This window comes from Dromiciops gliroides, chromosome 1, assembly GCF_019393635.1.
Source record: "Dromiciops gliroides isolate mDroGli1 chromosome 1, mDroGli1.pri, whole genome shotgun sequence".
Taxonomy (NCBI): domain Eukaryota; kingdom Metazoa; phylum Chordata; class Mammalia; order Microbiotheria; family Microbiotheriidae; genus Dromiciops; species Dromiciops gliroides.
In genome coordinates, this window is record NC_057861.1 from 116614160 (window position 1) to 116635112 (window position 20953).

At 36.8% G+C, this 20953-nt stretch overlaps 1 protein-coding gene across 3 annotated transcripts in view; it reads left to right on the top strand.

Moving 5' to 3' along the window:
* Positions 1–20953, top strand: part of SAMD12 (sterile alpha motif domain containing 12) — a 556372-nt gene that overhangs the window by 59504 nt on the left and 475915 nt on the right. For all 3 annotated transcript variants that reach the window (XM_044005137.1, XM_044005127.1, XM_044005145.1), the window contains exon 2: positions 8488–8666. In XM_044005137.1, the coding sequence (XP_043861072.1) occupies positions 8488–8666 (179 nt within the window). The remainder of the gene's footprint in view (positions 1–8487; positions 8667–20953) is intronic.

Sequence of the window (20953 nt, forward strand, 5' to 3'; positions counted from 1 at the left end):
CGTTTGATATTCTGAAATAATTTGGCAGGAAGACTGATGCACTAGAAAATGCTTAATTTGGAGTCAGGGAAATCCCAGGATTGCCACCTATGTGAACTTGGTCAGGTCATTTAACTTAATCTCTAAATGGCTGTAAAGTGTAAAATGAGAGAATTGGAGTAGATGAACTTCTAAAATTTTTTCCCAGTTCTAAATCTGTGACTTTATGATCCTTCTATCCTTAGGAAAAAAGATGAAGAAATATGAAATATGTAACATATTACAGTTGGGTATATTTGAAATTAGATGACTGACTAGACCCCCCACACACACAAACACACCAAAATCAGCCCATTAATGTGGTCAGTGTCATCTGTGAGGCAGGTGCCTAGTGGGGTTCCCAAGGGATTACATGGTCCTGTACTTTTTAACATTTTTATTGTTGATTTGGATGAAACCATAGATGAAATACTTATCAAATTTGTAGATGACATGAAATTATGAGTGATGAATAACATAATAGATGACAACATAGATTGAAAATAAAGCTTAAGATTTTAGAACAATGGGCTAAAGCTAAAAATATAAAATTTAATAGGAATAAAGGTAAAGTTCTGCACTCAGGCTCAAAAAGTCAACTTCAAAATTGAAACATGGGGTAGTCCTAACTAGACAGATGTCCCTGTGGAATAGGTCTGTCACATTATAGATGCTTTAATAGATTCTTGTTGATTGATTGAAAATTTTGGTGAACTACAAGCTCAATGTGAGACAATTCATGGCAGCCGAAAATGTTGATGCACCGCAGCCTAGAAGAGGAAAGTCATAGGGTCCTTAACAAGGGAAGTAATAATTCTTTTAAATTATCTTGTGGTCAGGGCTCTTGTAGTGTAGTGTGTTTATTTTGCTGTGCCACATTTTGGAAAAGATGCTTATGGTAGAGCATTTCCAGAAGAGGGCGTCTAGGATGCTAAGAGTACTGGAATATTTATCTTCCAAGGGGCAGATGGGGATGTTCAGGCATGATTAGTCTAGAGAAGACTTAAAAGGAATATGATAGCTGGCATTTGAAGGGTTTTTATATAAAAGACATGAAAATTAGTTTTCTTCTACATGACCACCTGAGGGGCAGGTAGAGCAGGGAGCAAAGGGTTTAAGATAAGAAAAATATGTCCTTAATTTGAAAAAAAATCATGTTGAACCGTATAAACATTTTCTTGTACAAAGGTGGCTTGGAAATGGGGGTGCTAAATGAAGCCATAGAACTGTTATAGGATCGTTTAAAGCTACAAGGGTGCTTAGAAGCTGCCAAGTCCAACCCCCTTATTTACAAATGAAGAAACTAAAACTGAAAAAAGTTAAATGACTATTCTGGGGACATAGAATTATTGTTTCTAGGGCAGGATTTGAACTCGTCTTCTTGACTCTTAAGACCAGCATTTTATTGACAATGTTCAATTGAGAGACCTAACTAACCCGATTGTACGTGTATGCACATTCATAAATCTATATATGTATGTATGTATCTATCTATCATCTATCCATTTATGTATGTCTCTGTCTGTGTGTATTTCAAAATGGTAAATATGAACATTACCCTGCGTCTCTGTCTCCAGAGAGGACAATTTCTGTGAAAAAATCTTCCTGACAACAAGCATTATCCAAAAGTAGAATGACATGCCTCTGAGATTACCTTTTAAATTTCTTAATTTATTTTATTTTTAATTTATGGAATAAACAAACATTTCCTTAACATAGTATAATTTTTAAAAGATGATTGCACATGAAACTTCAAGTCTATTATGTACAATTTGTTATTCTTTTAAAATATATAATAAAGTTATCATGTAAATTTCTTTTTTTCATTCCTTCCCCACCCTCCACCCTAGAGAAAGCTACCATTGGATACAAATATGTGTGTATGTAAACCATTCTATACATCCTTCTATTTATCATTTCTTTTTCTGGATTCAGATAGCATCTTCCTTCATATGTACTTTGTAGTTAATTTGGCTGTTTATAATAGTCAATAGGACTTAGTTGCTCAAAGCTGATATCTTCCTTTAAAAGAGTCTGTAAGGCAACATGTTATTCTAGCATTGTGTGTGTATGTATTCTTTTTGAAGGACAGTACTAGGAATATTAGGCCTTGTGTGGGACATGACACTTGAGCTGAATATCAAAGTAAACAAAAAATTATGAGGCTGATGTGAAGAACTTTATTCCAGATATGGGGAATAGTGTATACAAAGGCTTGAAGGTAGAATATGGAATACTACTTACAGGAAGCTGTAAGTTGGCTAGTTTGGTGGGAATTGCACCTCTGGAAGGTGAATAATGAGAAATAATTATAGAAGGATAGACTGGAGCCTTCAGAAAAGGACTTCAAATGCCAAATAAAGGAGTTCTTATTTAGAGGCAACAGTAAAATCCCTAAAGCTTCTTGAGTAAGGCAGTGGTATGATTTTTGTATTCCCGGCAATTAGCATAGTGCCGGGCACATAAGTGCTTAATAAATAATTGCTTGACTGAGCATCCGTCAGAATCAAGCCTTGGGGAATTCTCAGAATCAAACCTTGGGAAATTCCCAGAGCCTGGGTTTAGAACATGAATGAGAATACCGCAAAGAAAACTGAGAAAGAGTGGTTGGACAATTAGGATGACAACCAAGAGAAAAGTCACAAAAACCTAGGGAGGGGAGAGAATAGGGAGTAATTAACCATGTCAGATGAGGTGGGTGGGGAGGAGATAGGAATCAATCAATCAATCAATCAATCAATCAGCATGTATTAAGTGCTTATTATGTGTCAAGCATGAAAACTGAGAAAATATCAACAGATTTCACAATTAACAACTCATTGATAACCTTAGAGAGGACAGTTTCAGTTATGAAACAGGAAGCCAGATTACAAAGTAGAATTTCCCAACCTGTAGGATTTACCTCTTCCTCAACCCACTTCCATGATAAGGTGGAGTGTCAAGAGTGCTCAAAGTAATGGTAAAAACCATTGGATAGTTTTATGTACAACTCCTACATAAATACATCTTACTCTGATAATTTTTTTCCAAACATAGGTTAAAATCAATAAAGGCAAGAATAATGGGGAGAATTCATTCCAATTGAGAGTGAATGCTGGACAATATTCATAGTTTTCAAAGGGGATCAGATGTCAGATGTAGAATTTTTTTTTGTTGTTGTTTTTTTTGGTTTGTTTTTTTGGTTTGTTTTTGCAGGCTATGAGGGTTAAGTGACTTGCCCAGAGTCACACAGCTAGTAAGTGTCAAGTGTCTGAGGCTGGATTTGAACTCAGGTACTCCTAAATCCAGGGCCGGTGCTTTAACCACTGCGCCGTCTAGCTGCCCCCCAGATGTAGAATTTTAAAATAGTCATGATCTGCCACCATCAATATAGGTTCATGAGATAGATGAAGCCTGTTGTTGCATTTGAAAATGCAGTCAGGAAACTTAAGTGGTTTTTGCATAAAAGTTAAAAGTATCATAATATCTGTTATCATTTTTGGTAAATTTATAATAAACTGTTTTCTCAAAATACCTAACGTTTGAAATATTTTTATAACTAGATAGCAATTTTAGGTAATTATTTGAAATTTTCAACAATTAAATTTATATAATGTCTTAATTTTTATTGCCTAGTTTTTAAAGTGAAATATCCATTCATGATACATAAATATATTACCTGTTTGAAGAGAAAATTTACTAGAGCAGCTAAAATTAGTATAAATAAAGGGAATGGAGGATGTTTAAGTCATAGAACAACAAAAAGTCAAAGTAAAATTCTCAAATCCCCAAAATAAAATCTGATTTCTTTATTGATGGGATTCATAAGACCTGTTATTGATGGAGAGAGAACATCATTATGTTTGCTGTGTGTCAGTACTTTAGCTACAGACAGTGTGAAATCTAGTAAATTGAAAAGATGTCTTAAATGTGTACATGCAGAATATATTGACAAATTAAAATAATTTTCCAGAGTAAATTAGATGCTTTCAATAAGCAAAACAAATAAAAAACTCCACTATATGCATGACATTAAAAGAGTTGCTTACATTGCATAAGGGTGCTAACAAAATTACTAAGTATAAAAAGCCTCATCTAATAGGAGAACTATGAGTGCTACCTTCAGCTGTAAGGTCAGAACAATGCTGGCTAAATCACTTGCAGGACAACTGTGAATGGTTCTGTTCACTGGTAAGATGGTGAAAAGGAAAATTACCTATATGTCTAATGACTTTTGTAATCAAATAATTAAGAAGCAAATCTTTCAATTTTTGCATTACAATTTAGGGCAGCTAGGTGGCTCAGTGGATAGACTGCCAGCCTGAGAGTCAGAAATATGAGTTTTGCTCAGTTCAAATCTGGCCTCAGACATTTGGGCAGGTCACTTAACCCTGTTTCCCTCAGTTCTTCATCTTAAAATGAGCTGAGAAGGAAATGGGGAACCATTTCAGTATCTTTGCCAAGAAAACTCTAAATGGGGTCGTGAAGAGTTGAACAGTACTGAACAACAACAAAAGTATGAAGGTGGTTAGAGATATTATTACTTATGCTGTTAATACTAATGTTGAGAATTTTTTTTAACTTTGCAAACTTGTTGATAACAATGCCACAACTTTTTCAATGAAAATTATATAATGCGGTAAAATTCTATTGGATTCTGTACTGAAAGAGGCCAGTTAATGTCCAGATGAAATATGTCTATACGGGGGCAGCTAGGTGGCGCAGTGGATAAAGCACTGGCTCTGGATTCAGGAGGACCTGAGTTCAAATCCTACCTCAGATACTTGACACTTACTAGCTGTGTGACCCTGGGCAAGTCACTTAACCTTCTCTGCCCCGCAGCAAAAAAAAAAAAAAAAGAACAAGAAATATGTCTATACATGCTAGTTAAAAATATAGCTTCTCTTAGTAATTTGGGCACATTTAATGCTTCATAATTGTCTGCATCAAGAAATATGAGGAGTAACGTATTTTTTCAAGTTACTACAAGAATAATGAACTACATAAAAAAATCAATCCATAAAAGGAAGGCTCTTTGCAAAATTGTGTAATGATATGAGGAAAGAACAGAGGCCACATTTAGTATTGTGAAGCACAATGTCTTTCTCATGCCAAAGTATGTTAAATAATCAATAAGTCAATAAACACTTATTAAGTATATACTATATGCCAGGTGGTGTGCTAAGCTCTGGAACATAAAGAGAGTCAAAAGGCAATCTCTGCCCTCAAGGAGCTCACAACCTAAGAGGGGAGACAACAAGCAAACAGATATGTACAAACAAGCTATATGCAAAATAAATACAAAATGGAGAGAGAGGACACATGAAAGAAGAGTGGTAGAGAAAGACTTCTTGTAGAAAATGGGATGGTCGTTGGGACTTAAAGGAATCCAGGGAAACCAGGGAATTCAAATAAGGAAGGGCAACATTCCAAGAATGTGGACCAGCCACAGAAAATGCCGAGAGTTAAGAGATGGAATTTTTTATTTGTGGAGCAGCAAGGAGGCCAGCGTCACTGGATATTGTTGTTCAGTCATATCCGACTCTTTGTGACCCTAGCTGGGATTTTCGTGGCAGAGATACTGGAGCGGTTTGCCATTTCCTTCTCCAGTTCATTTTACAGATGAGGAAACTGAAACAAACAAGGGTTAAGTGACTTGCCCACAGTCACAGAACTAGTAAGTTCCTGAGGTTAGATTTGGACTCAGGAAGAGGGGTCTTCCTGCCTCCAGGCCTGGCAATCTATCCATTGTGCCACCTATCTGCCTGACCTAGCATAGTACCTGGAATATAATAAATAATTGATTCCCAGAATCTGGATTGATAGAGCCCTGGGATGTTGAGTGCACTGAGAGGCATGACCCATAGCCTCAGTAATCTTTCCAAGGTACCACTGTGATCATGTTTTTCTTCTAATTAACATTCACTGGCTACCTGTTGCCTACCAAATGAAGTATAAACTCTACACCTTGGAATTTAAGGCCTTCTATAGTCCAGCCTAATTGTTACCTCTCCTTTTCAATAAGTCAACCAACAAGCATTTCTTTTTCTTTTCTTTTTTTTTTTTTTCGGTAGGGCAATGAGGGTTAAGTGACTTTTGCCCAGGGTCGCACAGCTAGTGAGAGTTAAGTGTCTGAGGCTGGTTTTGAACTTAGGTCCTCCTGAATCCAGGTCCAGTGCTTTATCCACTGGGCCACCTAGCTGCCCCCAACAAGCATTTCTTAAGGAGCTGATATGTGCCGGGTATTCTGCTAGGTAGTCACTGGGGATATAAAGATAAAAGTAAAAACAGTTCCTGCCATCATGCAGCTTAAAATCTAAACATTAGAGATAACCCATCCATCTGTGGATAAATGCAGACATTTTCAATATAGATATTGGATGACTTGGAGGGGAAAGAACTAGCAGAAGGGAAGGGAAGAAATCAGGAAAGGCCTCATGTAGAAGGTGCCTTTTTTTTACAATTAGTATTTTATTTTTTTCAATGACATATAAAGACAATTTTAACATTCATTTTTCAAAATTTTGAGTTCCAAATTTTCTCTGTTTCCCCTCTCAATCCCCCTCCCTAAAACAGTAAGAAATTTTATATTTGCAATCATGTAAACATATTTCCATATTAGTCATGTTGTGAGAGAAGAAACAGATCAAAAGAAAAAAACATGAAAAAATAAAGTAAAAATAATATGTTTTGGTCTTCATTCAGACTACATCAGTTCTTTCTCTGAATGTTGATAGCATTTTCTAGCATGAGCCCTTTGGAATTGTCTTGGATCATTGTATTGCTGAGAAGAGCTAAGTTATTCATGGTCGATCATCCCACAATGTTGCTATTACTATGTACGATATTCTCCCAGTTCTGCTCACTTCACTCAGCATCAGTTCATGTAAATCTTTCCAGTTTTTTTTCTGAAACCATCCTGCTCATCATTTCTTATACCACAACTTGTTCAACCATTCCCCACAATTTATGGGCATTCCCTCAATTTGCAATTCTTTGCCAACACAAAAAGAGCTGCTATAAATATTTTTGTACATGTGGGTCCTTTTCCCTTTTTATGATCTGTTTGGGATACAGACATAGTAGTGGTATTACTGTGTCAAAGGGTATGTACAGTCCCACAACTCTTTGAGCATAGTTCCAAATTGTTCTCCAGAATGGTTAAATAAGTTCACAACTCTAAAGAAGGTGACTCAAACTCAATATTGAAAGATAGTTGGGATCCCAAGGGATAGAGGTGAGAAGGAAGTGCATTCCAAGTGTGGGGTACAGTCTGAGAAAATGCACAGTGACAGAGATTGAGTCTTTTGAGTTTGAGGAATAGTAAGGAGATAAATTTATCAGAATTAGTGTGGATAACAGAGTACTTATGTATAATAAACATGGAAAGAGGCTGGGATCAGGTTGTTAAAGTCTTTAAATCCTGAAGAGAGAACTTTAATTTGATTTTGAAGGGAATAGAAAGCCAATGAAGTTCATTGAATAGGGGGAGTGAGATCCTGGAGCATTCTCTCTGTTTTTGTGTTGACTTTGCTCCCAGTCACCAGCATATTGACCGGTCTTTCCACATCCCCAGTTTCATCCATTTAAGTCTTGAGACAGATGTTAACTCCTCCAAGAAGTCTTTCCTGGCCCTGCCCTTCTGCCATCCCCATTTGCCCCTCTCCATCTCTTAGAACATTTGTCTTACATGTCTTTTTTTGGGGTTTTTTGCACTTATTCCACTTCCCTTTCCATCATAGTCATGGATTTCTGGTCCCTCCTCACTTCACATTCTATTATAAACTTCTGGAGAAAAGGATCTGTCATATTGTAGCTTTAGAGCCAGAAGGGATCGCAGATACCATCATTCAACCTCTCCTCATTTAGAGCTGAGGACATGGAGGCCCAAAGAGATTAAGTGACTTGCCCTTTGTCAGACAGCTAGGATTTGAACTGAGGTCTTCTGACTCTAAAATGCATCATTCTTTCTCCTTTGCTACATGTGGCCGTGCTCATCATTTATCCCAGATCTTTTCATGCAGTAGATACTTAATATGGACTCGTCTAATTGAATGGGTTACGCTGGAATGAAAAGCTGAGTTTTTGTCCAGGCTAGGAAAGAAATGAACATTTCATAATTCCAAAATAAGGGCAGAGGGGGAAATGCCCTAACAGTTAGAACAGTCCGTAATAGTAATGACTTGCTTTGAGATTCCATCTCGTTAGTCTGCAAGCAGAGCCTGGGTGGCCGCTTGTTAGGTAGTCTGTAGAGAGTATTCCTCTTCCGAAATAAGTGGGACAAATGGCCTTTAAAGTCCTCTAAAAAGCCTCTGTTATGCCAGGTATGCTTAAAGTTTATGCCAAGTACAGTTTCTTAGGTTCTTTTAGCTTCTCAGCTCCCACCTGGGCACCTTCCGGCTGCTGCTGCTTGATGAAACGCTCTTTGTCTCTAGAGACTCTCCTGATATGATTCGTTTACTGAGCTATATCTGTCATTTTTCCTCCCAGCTATCCATTGCAGTCTGAATCCAAATGGTATTGATCACTCTGTCCATGCAGAAGGTATTAACCAGCAAATTGAAGGTGAAGGCATTGAATCTCAAGCCGTTAAGAACAAAACTACCCAGAAGTCACCTGACCTGAAAGAAACACCCAAACGACAACAGATTGAGGCAGAAGCATCTAAGGTAAGGAATAATCCAACTTACTGAGGTAGTTCATCAACTGCAGTTTTCTAAAACATGTATGTCAGTTCAGCAGTAGGGAAGGACAATTGGAATGTTGACAAGCTAGTATCTTGTTTGGGTGTTATTATGAAAGATAGTTCTCTTTATAGTTCGATGATTAGCCTACATTTGCAATATTTTTGTTCAAAAAGCATTTTATTTACATTATCTCATTTGATCCTTATAACAGACCCTGTGAGGTAGGTAAATGCAAGCATCCCATTTTAAGGATGAAGAAACTGAAAGGTTTAGTGATTTACTGAAGGTCATACTGTTTACAAATGGCAGAAGTGGAACAAGTGTTCATTCTTTAAAAACAAATATTTTATTACAATACAATAAAAACAAATAGTATTTGCCTTTTATATATTATTATCATTTACTGAGATATATATACATATATATATACATACTTATGTATGCAAATATATACACATATATCTATATCTATTTATATCTATCTATCTATCCATCTATCACCTTCCCACCCCATTGTTCTTTTTCTTTTAACAACAACCTGAGAAGCAAAACTGGCTAACTGACCAACTAAACAATTGCTACTAACAGCATATTGCCACATTCTGCCCCTGTAACCCTTCACTTTTCTTCCAAGAGGAGGGAAATATATTTCATCATCTATTTTCTTGGACAGGATTGGTCATTGCAATTAATTTGAGTTTATCTGATTTATAGAGGTTTTCTATTTACAGTATTGGGCAGTGTGCATAATATTCTCCTAATTATTCTCTTTCCTGATTATGCTTCAGTTTGTCCTTTAGTATTCTTTCCATGAGACCTTTGATTCATTGATCAGTTTAAAATACTATACCTTGATTGTAAGTAATACGAAAATGTTGACCAAAGGTGGAGTTTGACTAGGAAGTAGTAAGGAATTTAAACATTTATGTTAATTCAAATACTTTATCATTTAATAATAGGAATCAGTAAAAGTTGAAAATCAAACAATAACTGGCATATTGTTTGATTTGAATGTGCCATTGTATTATAATGGAGACTTAGACAAGTAGGCCCTGGTTAATTTTTGAGTTTAGATATAGATCCAGTGAAACCTACTTGAAGGATGCTGTTTGAGAGTTTGAGAGAAAAATAGGACTTGTAAGGTCAAACGATCCTTGAACAAAGGAAGCATCCAGACAGGCTATACTTCAGCATTATTTCTGTCAGTTTTCCACAGTAGCCATGGCTCTGTAAAGAACCTAATTGTCTCTCTGAAATAATTGAAGCTGTTGGTAGGATGTAAAGATAAACATCCCAACTTCTGGGTACTCATTCTCAAACAGATCTGTGATCTCACTGATTAAGGAATTCCTTTCAATAATGTATGTGATAATCTATCTGTGCCTGACCATCCTTTGTGAATCTCACCTGTGTTCTCCTAAAAGTTCCCCACAGGAGCCAACCAACATGCTGGGAACCTTTTTTTTTTCCATTTCTCTCAACATTGCAGTGGTCCCTGTGAACACTTTGGCTATCCACCCTTACCATATGCCTAGTCCATCTTCTTATTCTGTCAAACTGAATGATAATATCCTTTACTTTTGCTCTTCTTTGGAGTTCCTCATTGGTTACATGTTGCACCCTGCTCACACCTACCATGGGCCTTTCTACTTCCCCCTGTGCAGTACTACTCTTTAGTACTTTGGAGGAAGTGGTATCTGAAGTCTTCCTGCTGTAAAAAAACCCCAGTAAAATCTTTGTATTAAAAGGCTAGACCTTTGCTGCTATGGAGAGGTTGAAGTTAGTAAATGTGCTTTTTCAGTTGCCCAAAAGCAATCCAACCTACTCTCTTCATTTTCAACTCTGGGTCCATCTATTTTATTTGTCCCAGAAAAAAACAACATACTATTGGAAAAGCTCTATAGGGTGTTAGTGATGATAAATTGCTACAGTCTAGCCTTGATTATTTTCATGTGGATTATCACAAGGGATTAGAATCTACAGAATGATTTTTTGCCTATCTGGATAGCTTCTTCAGAAGAGATAATATTTGTAAAGCTGTTTGCACAATGCCTAGCACACAGGTGATATAAATGCTTATTCCTCTCTCTGTCTCTTCTTGGTCACCTTTTCCCCATTGTCAGTTGGTATCATTTGGTCAATTGAACAGATAAGCTAATGATTAGTATTTGTGTAGATAGAGAACAAAAATCAGAAGGTCATTCTGCTGCCAAATTAATTTATTGAGTTGACAGTTTTCCAAACCTAACAAATTATTTTTGTATCCGTAATTGTTTTGAGATATTAGCACTAATATTCAAGTGTATTAGCTTTGATAATTGAAAATGGGCTATATTAAAATTTTAGTTTCTCGTTCATAAGAAATGGAACTGGCTAGCCAATAGGAGTAGATAGTCATACATGATACCTTAGATGTAAAAAAAAATGAGCAATATAAGATATTAGCTAGTGGTCCTTCAAGTTTTTTTAAGCAGAGTACAATATAAAAGCCTTGCCTCCCTCCTTCTTTCAAAATTTTTGTGGCATAAAGAATTAATCACGTTTTAATATAATAGGACTTATAATCTTCTTTTACTTAAGAGCCTTTTGCCACGAGGAAGATGGATGGCGTTTTGTCCAAATGGCATCTTTAAGATGAGCAGCTAAAATAGATTAAAATGATAATGGATGAATAAATTAGCTATTGATTAATTCTTCATTTTTATAATCCCATTCTAAAATTAAATGTATTCACATTACTAGTAGTTTTATTAGTAGCCAGAAATTTGATTGAGGTTTGATATGATGTTATTTATAAATTATTGAATACTTTCTATGTGGTTGCTATGTTAAATTTTTCTTAAATTTGATATTTAGACAGTGTTTTTGTTTTCCAGGTACTTTCATGTTCATTCTGTTTAAATTGAAGCTCACTTAGAATTTAGTAGACTTTTATCCAGAAGCAAAAATATTGGTACCAAACTTTTTTCATGATGTACATAAACTAGAAAAATCCTCTCAGAAAATGATTCCATCATGCCCTCCAGGATGGAGAAAGTAATTTTTAATACTGCCTGAAATTCCAAGGTAGTTTTTATTAGAAGACCTAACTAGGGGGGGGGGGCAGCTAGGTGGCGCAGTGGATAAAGCACCGGCCCTGGATTCAGGAGGACCTGAGTTTAAATCCGGCCTGAGACACTTGACACTTACTAGCTATGTGACCCTCCCTGGTCAAGTCACTTGACCCCAATTGCTTCACCAAAAAACCAAAACCAAAACAGAACAAAAAACAGAAGACCTAACTAGAACTCACAGCAGAAAGCATAAACTTCCCACCTCTGTTGAATTTGTGTATGGTTACTACAGTCAAGGATGCTCAGGTTAATATAAGGAACATCACATTTTGGACGCTGAGAAGTATACATGTGCCAGTTAATACGCTATATGAGCAGATCCTATGCCAAGGTCAATATGGACTTACTTTGTTCTTGGACTTGGTACATCTTAAATCTTTTTTTTTTTTCTTTTGTATATATACCACTTTCAGGGTAGTTTGTAACCTTAATAAATAACTAATTCTCAAGTGATATAAGTTGAGCTGACTTGAGCAGCTATAAACTTGCCTAGAGATCATTTAAATAAAGTTTCTGGCCATCAATTTGTATGTTTTAAAATTGCTTTATGCTTTCTGGGCTAGAAAGTAATTTTAGTTCCCTTAACCTCATGTCAGTGCTCAAAGGAATAGAGTCCAATCCTAATAAAATTTAAGAAGCATCATGGTATAATGGAAAATGCACTGAATTTGGTGTCAGAAAGTATGTTTTTCAATGACAGTAAGTCACTAAGTCCTTCTGGACCTCATTTTCTTCAACTATAATTTTCCTAAATCAATGATAAATGTAAGTATTCTACATCTTTGAAAGCACAAGATGACTTAGGGCATATAGTGGATATAAGATTGATCAAATCAAGAGCTCTGAATTTGGATCTGAGTGTATCACACTAGCTGTGTCACTCAGGATAAATTACTTAATCTCCCTTATCCTCAGTTTCCTGATAAATGGGGATAATAGTAGCACCTACTTCACAGGATTGTTGTGAAAATAAGATAATACAGTGCTTAGCAAATTTTAAAATGCTATTCAATGGGGCAGCTAGGTGGCTCAGTGGATAGAGCACTGGCCCTGGATTCAGGAGGACCCGAGTTCAAATGTGGCCTCAGATCCTTGACACTTCCTAGCTATGTGACCCTGGGCAAGTCACTTAACCCCAACTGCCTCACCAAAAAAAAAAATGCTATTCAATGTTTAGTTGTTGGTATTATTGTTATAATTTGCCATTCATGAAATTATTGATAAGGTAGTTATAACCTCCCTTTCTTCAAGTCCGTCATCTGTAAATTGAGGAGGTTGCAATTGAGGAAGGAAATTGAGGAAGGAAAATCATGAGAGTCTTCATAGGACTTGACTTGAGCCTTGAACATGTAAGATTCATAAGGGAAAAAGGGAGGATAAAAGGCATCCCAGCTTGGTACAGTATATGCAAAGGCAAGAAGATGAGAATTTTCAAGGCAATTTTTAGGAATGGTGAAGAAACCCTTCTGTGTAACAGGAGTTACTGCCAGTGGAGGATCTTGAGTGTCAGGCTTAAGAATTGTTCTAACTCTTTTTGTCTTCTTGGGAATGTGATTGGTTGTACAACTTCCCTTTCTAAATGGAGTCTAAGCGCACAATTATCTAGTCCCATAAGTGGTTTTGCTGAAGGTTCTTGTGATTGAGACTTGAGTTGGGAAATTGAATCGAGTTCTGCTCTGGAGCCATAGATTGAGTGTTCATTTATATGAACACACAGCAGAGCTCCTCTGCATATTTCCCAACATGCAAAAGTGATTGTTAGTTAATAATACTCACTTTCTCCATTATGTTTCTGTGTTTTTCGAAGCCCATGAATATTATAGAGAAGGAAGTGGTGGTGAAGGTGAAGTCAATGGGTTATGTGTGTGCCTGCCTTTGAATGTGGACACTTGTGCCTATTTGACCCAAATAGTGCAAATAGTAACATGTAGGTATAGTACAAAGAATCTCATTACTTATTGAAAAAGAAACCTAGATCCTAAGCCACTATTGTTAAGCTAAGAACTAAGTAACTATGTAGCCAAAGGAGGTCATTACAGTTTTGCAGGAATGTTTTTATTTTCTCAAATAAAAGCAGGTAATTTCTTATTTTATTCATTTAGGGAAAATGTGGTGATGCGAATAATGTTTAAAACAGTAGATAATTAAGCAATTTTAGTTTGAGCTGCCTTTTCTAACTCTTTGGGAACATTTTTAATTAGCATTAATTAAACATTCTTAATTAGCCTCATCCTGAATTTAAATTATATGGATATGATTGCAGGGATTGGAGGATAAAGCAGCCTGGGATAAGAGTTTTGCCATAGATAATCCACATAGGGATAATTGAGAGTTGACTGCAAGGAAGCTCGTCTGTGCCTACCTTTATTTTCTCAGGTATCATTCCCTTGTGTTACAAATAGCTGGAGCCTTAGGGATGTACTCTTAGACAAAAGTTTAACTAGCACATTCTGACACTATATTTAATCATTGGCTCTCCACTCAAGCCACTGGACCAACCTCGCCAGGCCCAACCAATGATTCCTATTGATTGTCCACAGCTATACAGAGAACAGAATTTCCCACCCAGGTAGGACATCTTTTCATGAGACCAGATCAGCTCATATGATCCATAGAGAAGAGATTTAAAAACTCATACAGAAGGTAGACAAGAACAGGGTTCTAGGTGTTATAAAGACTTTCACCTTTTGCCATCTTTCTTTTTTTAAAAATAATTTTTATTAAAATATTTTGCTTTTATATACTTAAATCTCCTGCTTTCCCTTTTCCACAGAGCCATCTTTTATAATAATAATTTTTAAAGGAAAAGAGAAAAATATAATTAGGAAAACTTATTAATATGTAGGAGGAAATCCTAAAATATATTCAGTGTTCCCAACTTGTAAGCCTCCCACCTCTACAAAGGAGTGAGAATATTGTCATCTCATATTTCTTCTTTAGGGGTATGCCTTGTAATTTTACAATATTCATTTTTCAATTGTTTTATTATTGTTCTTTTCTTCATTTATGTTGCTTTAGTTGTGCATGTTTCTTTTGCTTGGCTTTGCTATGTAAGTCTTTTCCATTTTTCTCTATATTTATCATATTCAATATTTCTTTTAGCAAGGTAACATTAAATTGTATTCCTATGCTAAAATTTATTGAACCATTCCTCAATTGGTGGAATTCTATCTTGTTTCCAGATTTATGCTACCACAAAAAGTGGTAAATATTTTGATGTACATGAGGAAAAGTGATATTTTTCTTTTTTTAACTTTTACAATGTATATTTACTTAAAATATATGAGCAAGGGGGCAGCTAGGTGGTGCAGTGGATAAAACACCGGCCCTGGATTCAGGAGGACCTGAATTCAAATCCAGTCTCAGACACTTGACACTTACTAGCTGTGTGACCCTGGGCAAGTCACTTAACCCTCATTTCCCTGCAAAAACAAACAAATAAACAAATAAATAAGATATATGAGCAAGGAAAAAAGTACAAATATGTGGGGCAGGTAGGTAGCACAGTGGATAAAGTACCAGGCTTGGATTCAGGAGGACCTAAATTCAAATTCAGCCTCAGACACTTGACACTTACTAGCTGTGTGACCCTAGGCAAGTCACTTAACCCTCATTGCCCGCCCCCCCCCAAAAAAAAGTACAAATATTTTCCCCCATGCCTTTGGTGTATACTCTCTCCCATCTCATCTTGGTCCTTGGGGAGAGTTGGGTCACCATTAGCCCATCATCTATATAACATTGTTTCCCATCCTTGTTGCTACATAAATCCTTGTCTCAGTGACTTCTGGTCTGGTTCCTAAAGGTCACTCCTTACTTCTTGGGGCATTAATGCTAGACTTGCTGCAAAATTCACCATGGACTCCATTTCTCAGCTTCTTGAAGGCTCACTCTCCTAACCTTTTGAAATCTGAAGCCTCCAAAATCTGAGCCTACAGATAGAGCTCTTTTACTTAGAACAAGTGGTAAGGCAGACAAAAGAACTTAGAGTCATTCTTGTGGGGGCACGTAGTCTTGGACCTCTCCCTTTATAGCATCTTCTTTTACACTGTCAGTAAAGGAGTGAAACTGCAAGCACCCCAAAATGCAAAATGGTCGACATGCATTCTTTCACCAAATGAGCATAGCTTCTGGTGTGCAAGGCCTCATAACACCAGTAGCCAGTTCAAATTTTGATATTAGCTTTTTTTGTGCCATGGACCCTTTTAACAGTGGCTCAAAACCTATGAATTCCTTCTTAGAATTAGTGCAATTAGTTAAATGCTGATAGTAAAATACATAAACTTGCCATGTAAATGAATTATAAAATGTTAAAAATATAAAATAGTAAAGATCATAGATTCCAGGTTAAGAACCTCTGATCTATAGATGATAGATAGACAGACAGACAGACGGACAGATGGATGATGGATTTGTTAAGTTCTATCTATATGCTAAAGGGCCACCAGGTCACCATGGCATGTATGGCTATGACACACTAGGCTGGTGGTCACCTGGAAAGGCTCCACCTGCCCCTATTCCTTTCATAGTAGGGCTCTATGTTTTTACTGTTCTTGTTCTAGCAACTATGACAGTGGCCTTTGTTACCTCACCATTTAGGGCAGGCAAGTGTGGCTTCTACAGCATAACTGCAGTCTTTTTGTTTCTCTTGTGCTATTCTTGCTTCTGAGGTAGGCATTGCTTACACTACCTGCAGGGTATCCTGTTTAGTCTCTGACACTTATCTTGTATCTATGGCTGGCAGTTTATAATAGTGAATAGGAGACATTAGCCTAGTTACTTTCTATATGTCCTGGGGTAAAGCATTTAACATTTCTGAGTTGCCTGTAAAATGGAGACACTCATGTTTGCCTGACTTCATTCATGGGGTTGTTGGGAGAACCAGATATAATAATGCATGCAAAAGTGTTTTTAAAAGTGCACCAAGTGTTTGCTAAATTAGATTAAGCCAGAATTAAGAAGAGATTAATGTAAATTCAGAGTCAAAGGAATAGGAGCTTAGGTGAAAAGTTGGGAAAATGCAATTTGACCTTGATTGGATTAGATTGCTCCACTGATTTCAGGAAGATTCTAGGGAAATTTGAGGTTAGCATGATCTAATTCTTGGCTATGTGTAACCCTCAGCTTTGGGATTGATCATGTTCCCTTCTGTCCACCCAATATAATGTCACCAAAGAGATGAAAGAATATAATGTATGAAAACTGTAATGAGCACATACTTTGTTAGAACCATCAGGGGAATAAGAACAGAATGCTGGCAAAAAGAGCCACGGTAGAATGACTTCACGCTGTGTGCATTCCAGGGCCCAAGTGTTTGAACATCAAGCACTGTGACAGATTTAGTAAGACAATACAGTAAACCCAATTTCTTTTTTTAAAGAGATGCATTGATGAACTACAGTATTAGGCTATAAACGGTATCATAAGTAGAAAAGGATAGCTTTGCTTCAAAAGCCTCCAAATGGTCCTTTTACATCTAAAATCCATCTAAGCTAGATTCTCCATTTTACAGGTGACAAAATCAAGGCCCAGAGAGATTGTATCCTGCCAAGGATGAAAGAGATAGTATAAGAGCCCAGAAAAAACCTGATTCGTGGATAGGTGGTACAATGGATAGAGTACTGGACTGGAGTCAGGAAGACCTGACTTCAAATCTAGCCTCAGACAATTGTCTGGATTGCTTAAAAAAAAAAAATCTGTTTGCCTCAGTTTCCTTGTTTGTAAAATGGGGATAATAATATCATTTATCTCCCATGGTTGGTGTGAGAATCAAATGAGATAATTGTAAAATGTTTAACACAGTACCTGGCACATTGTAAATACTATATAAAAGTTAGCTATTATCATTAATCTTATTTTTTCTACCATACCATACTAAGGAGTTTTCTTTACTTGGGATTGTTTTTCTGATGTCTCTTTTTCCTGGGTTTTCCCTGATACCTGGAAGGCATTCCATACTTACCACTATCTTTTAGGATTTATAGTTTCTTTCAGATTTCAAATCAGTTGCCAGCTCCTGCATGCCCCAAGATGTTAGTGCTTCCTATTGTCCCAAAATATGCTTCCTTTGGCTCTGTATGTTTTTACCCATACATATGTTGTCTTCCCTATAGAAAGTAGGCTTCTTGAGGACAGGGACAGTTTCATTTCTTTGCTGTTTGTATCACTCATGCTTAGCACATAGTAGGTGCTAAACGGATGCATGTCATTTGATTGTTAGAGTTGTGGGTGAAAATACAGTTTTTACAGAATAAAATAAGAAAATGATCTGTCAAGTAAGGAAGTATAACCAATATTATTTAAAGGAAAGTTGGCTGCCAGAAACTTCAGATCATTAAAAATCATCCCAAAGGGCCAGTTAGCTAATTATTTTCTCTTTCATTTTACCTTTAAGTCCCTGAATGAGAACAGATTTTACTTTTATGTGGGGTTTTTGCCAAGGTTTTGTAGCTTGAAGGAGAAAAAGAGTTCTAGACCCCTGTATTACCCAGAAAGATTTATAGATGTTATATCGTTACTGAGTTGTAGTCAAATTTGTCTTATTGATGCAATTAGATGAGAGTATATATGATAACTGTGGGGTTAGTGGAAAGAGCACTGGGCTGGGGGAAGCTAGGTGGCACAATGGATAAAGAAAGCATCGGCCCTGGATTCAGGAGGAGCTGAGTTCAAATCTGGCCATAGACACTTGATACTTACTAGCTGTGTGACCCTGAGCAAGTCACTTAACCCTCATTGTTCCACAAAAAAAAAGAAAAAAAAAGAACGAACACTGGGTTTTGAATTCAGAAGACGTGGGTCCAAGTGCTATATCTGCTAAATCTCTGGTCCTTGATTTCCTCTTCTGCAAAATCAGGGGGTTGGGTTAGTTAATCTGATCTCTAAGGTTCCTCATAGCCTGAACAGTCTCTGATTCTGGGAGTTCCTAGACCTATGCACATGCTAGTCATTTTGGTTGTTCAATTATGTCTGACTCTTTGTGATCTCACTTAGGGTTTTCTTAGCAAAGATGCTGGAGTAATTTGCCATTTTCTTCTCCAGCTCATTTTACAGATGAGGAAATTGAGGCAAACAGGGTTAAGTGACTTACCCAGGGTCACATAGCTATTAAATGTATGAGTCCAGATTTGAACTCAGGGAAATGAGTCTTCCTGACTCCAAGCCTGGTGCTAAATCTACTACACCACCTAACTACTAGTCATTTAATACACTTAATACAAATGATATGACTACATTACTACACTCCTGACTCTCCTCAGGGACTTTATCTACAAGAGCCCCTCAATGGGTACCTTGATTCCTTTCCTCCCTCTGCCCTATCCAGCTTCCTTTTATGTGTTACCTTCCCTCATTAGAAACTAATCTTTTTTTTGTTTTGTTTTGTTTTGTTTTGTTTTGTTTTGTTTTGTTTTGCGGGGCAATGAGGATTAAGTGACTTGCCAGGGTCACACAGCTAGTAAGTATCTAAGGCTAGATTTGAACTTAGGTCCTTCTGAGTTCAGAACTGTTACTTTATCCACTGTGCCACCTATCTGCCCCCTAGAAACTAATCTTCTTGAGGGTAGGGTCTGTTATTCTTTGTGCTTATATTTGTATTCACAGTACATCACAAAATAAAATGGTAAACATTTAGCAAATGTATATTGATCTGACTTTACTACCTTTTCTGTTATTTAAGATAAGAGTTCTTAACCTTGGATCCATGAATCCCCATTGAGATCCATGAAGGATGACAAAAATATTTGATAATTGTATTTCAGTCTAATTGATATATTTTATTTTATGCATTTAAAAATCATTATTCTGAGAAGAGGTGCATAGGCTTTATCATATTGACAAATGGGGCCATGACACAAGAAAGGTTAAGAATCCTTCTGTAGAAGAAATATCACTAGATTTGGTGTCTGAAGAACCAGGTTTAAATATTGGGTTTCTAATTTATGATCCATGTGATCTTGGGCAAGTCACTTTAACCCTATGGGCTTCAGTTCCCTTATTTACAGAATGGGAAGGGTGAGTGTGTGTGTGTGTGTGTGTGTGTGTGTGTGTGTGTGTGTGACTGGATTGCATGATCCATGGGCTCCATTTCATATCTGAATCCTATTAGCCTATCACCTTCACTTAACCTTATATTCAACTCAAGTAAATTGTATTCTCAGGGTTCAGGAAAAGAAGGAAAGTAGCTTTATTCCTTAACAAGGCTACGGACCTTCAACTCAAAACATATTAATGATTTAATATGTTACTTAAATATGATCCCAATGTACCAAAAATTGTGACTTTGTTTTTTCTAGGTCTGACAATTTGGAGATGATATTCAAATGGCAATTTTCAGTTTTATAGCCTCCTTTTTTTTTCTTTTTATATTTATATACAATCTAACAGCTTAGTTATTAAATGTTTTAAATGTAACAAACTGGAATCTTCTATTTTAGTAGTGATCTCTGGCTCCAGTTCAACTCAGCAAATGTGAATCAGGTGCCTTATGGGCACAGAGCACTAAGATAGATGTTGGGAGCTACAGAGTTTATATAAGGCGTGATCCTTGCTGTCCTAGACTATAATGATGACAATAGTTGACAATTATATACAGTTTGAAGGTTTACAAAATGCTTTTGATATATTATCCCATGTAGCCTAGTGGGAAGATATTACCAATTGATAACTAAAATACATTTTTCCCCTTGAACTTGAGCTGTGATTTCAGAGGTATGAGGAGCCTCTCTTTTTTTCATACATATACACAGTTGCTTTGAAGCTCATTCAGAGAGTTGGCTGGGAGCACTGAGAAATGATATGACTTACCCAGGGTCAAACAGCCAATGTATATCAGAAGCAAGCTCTCTATATAGTCTGCCATGCTGTCTTTTTCCCATACCAAATAATAGGCGTATGAGAGAGGTGAAAAACAGTGATTCCAAGTACCATAGCACTGGGAGGAGTTTACCAATCATTTGGGGTATGAATCAGCCAACACTTTATAGAAAAGGCAAAATTTGCCTAGGCCTTCAAGCAAATTGGAGGAAACAGAATGTCTCAAGTATGGAGAACAGCCTCAGCCAAGGAAGAAATGCTTATTAAGTGCTTACCATGTGCCCAGCCCAATGCTAGTTAGGTGCGGGTGGGGTGGGGGGTGGATATAGAGACAAAAATGAAAGT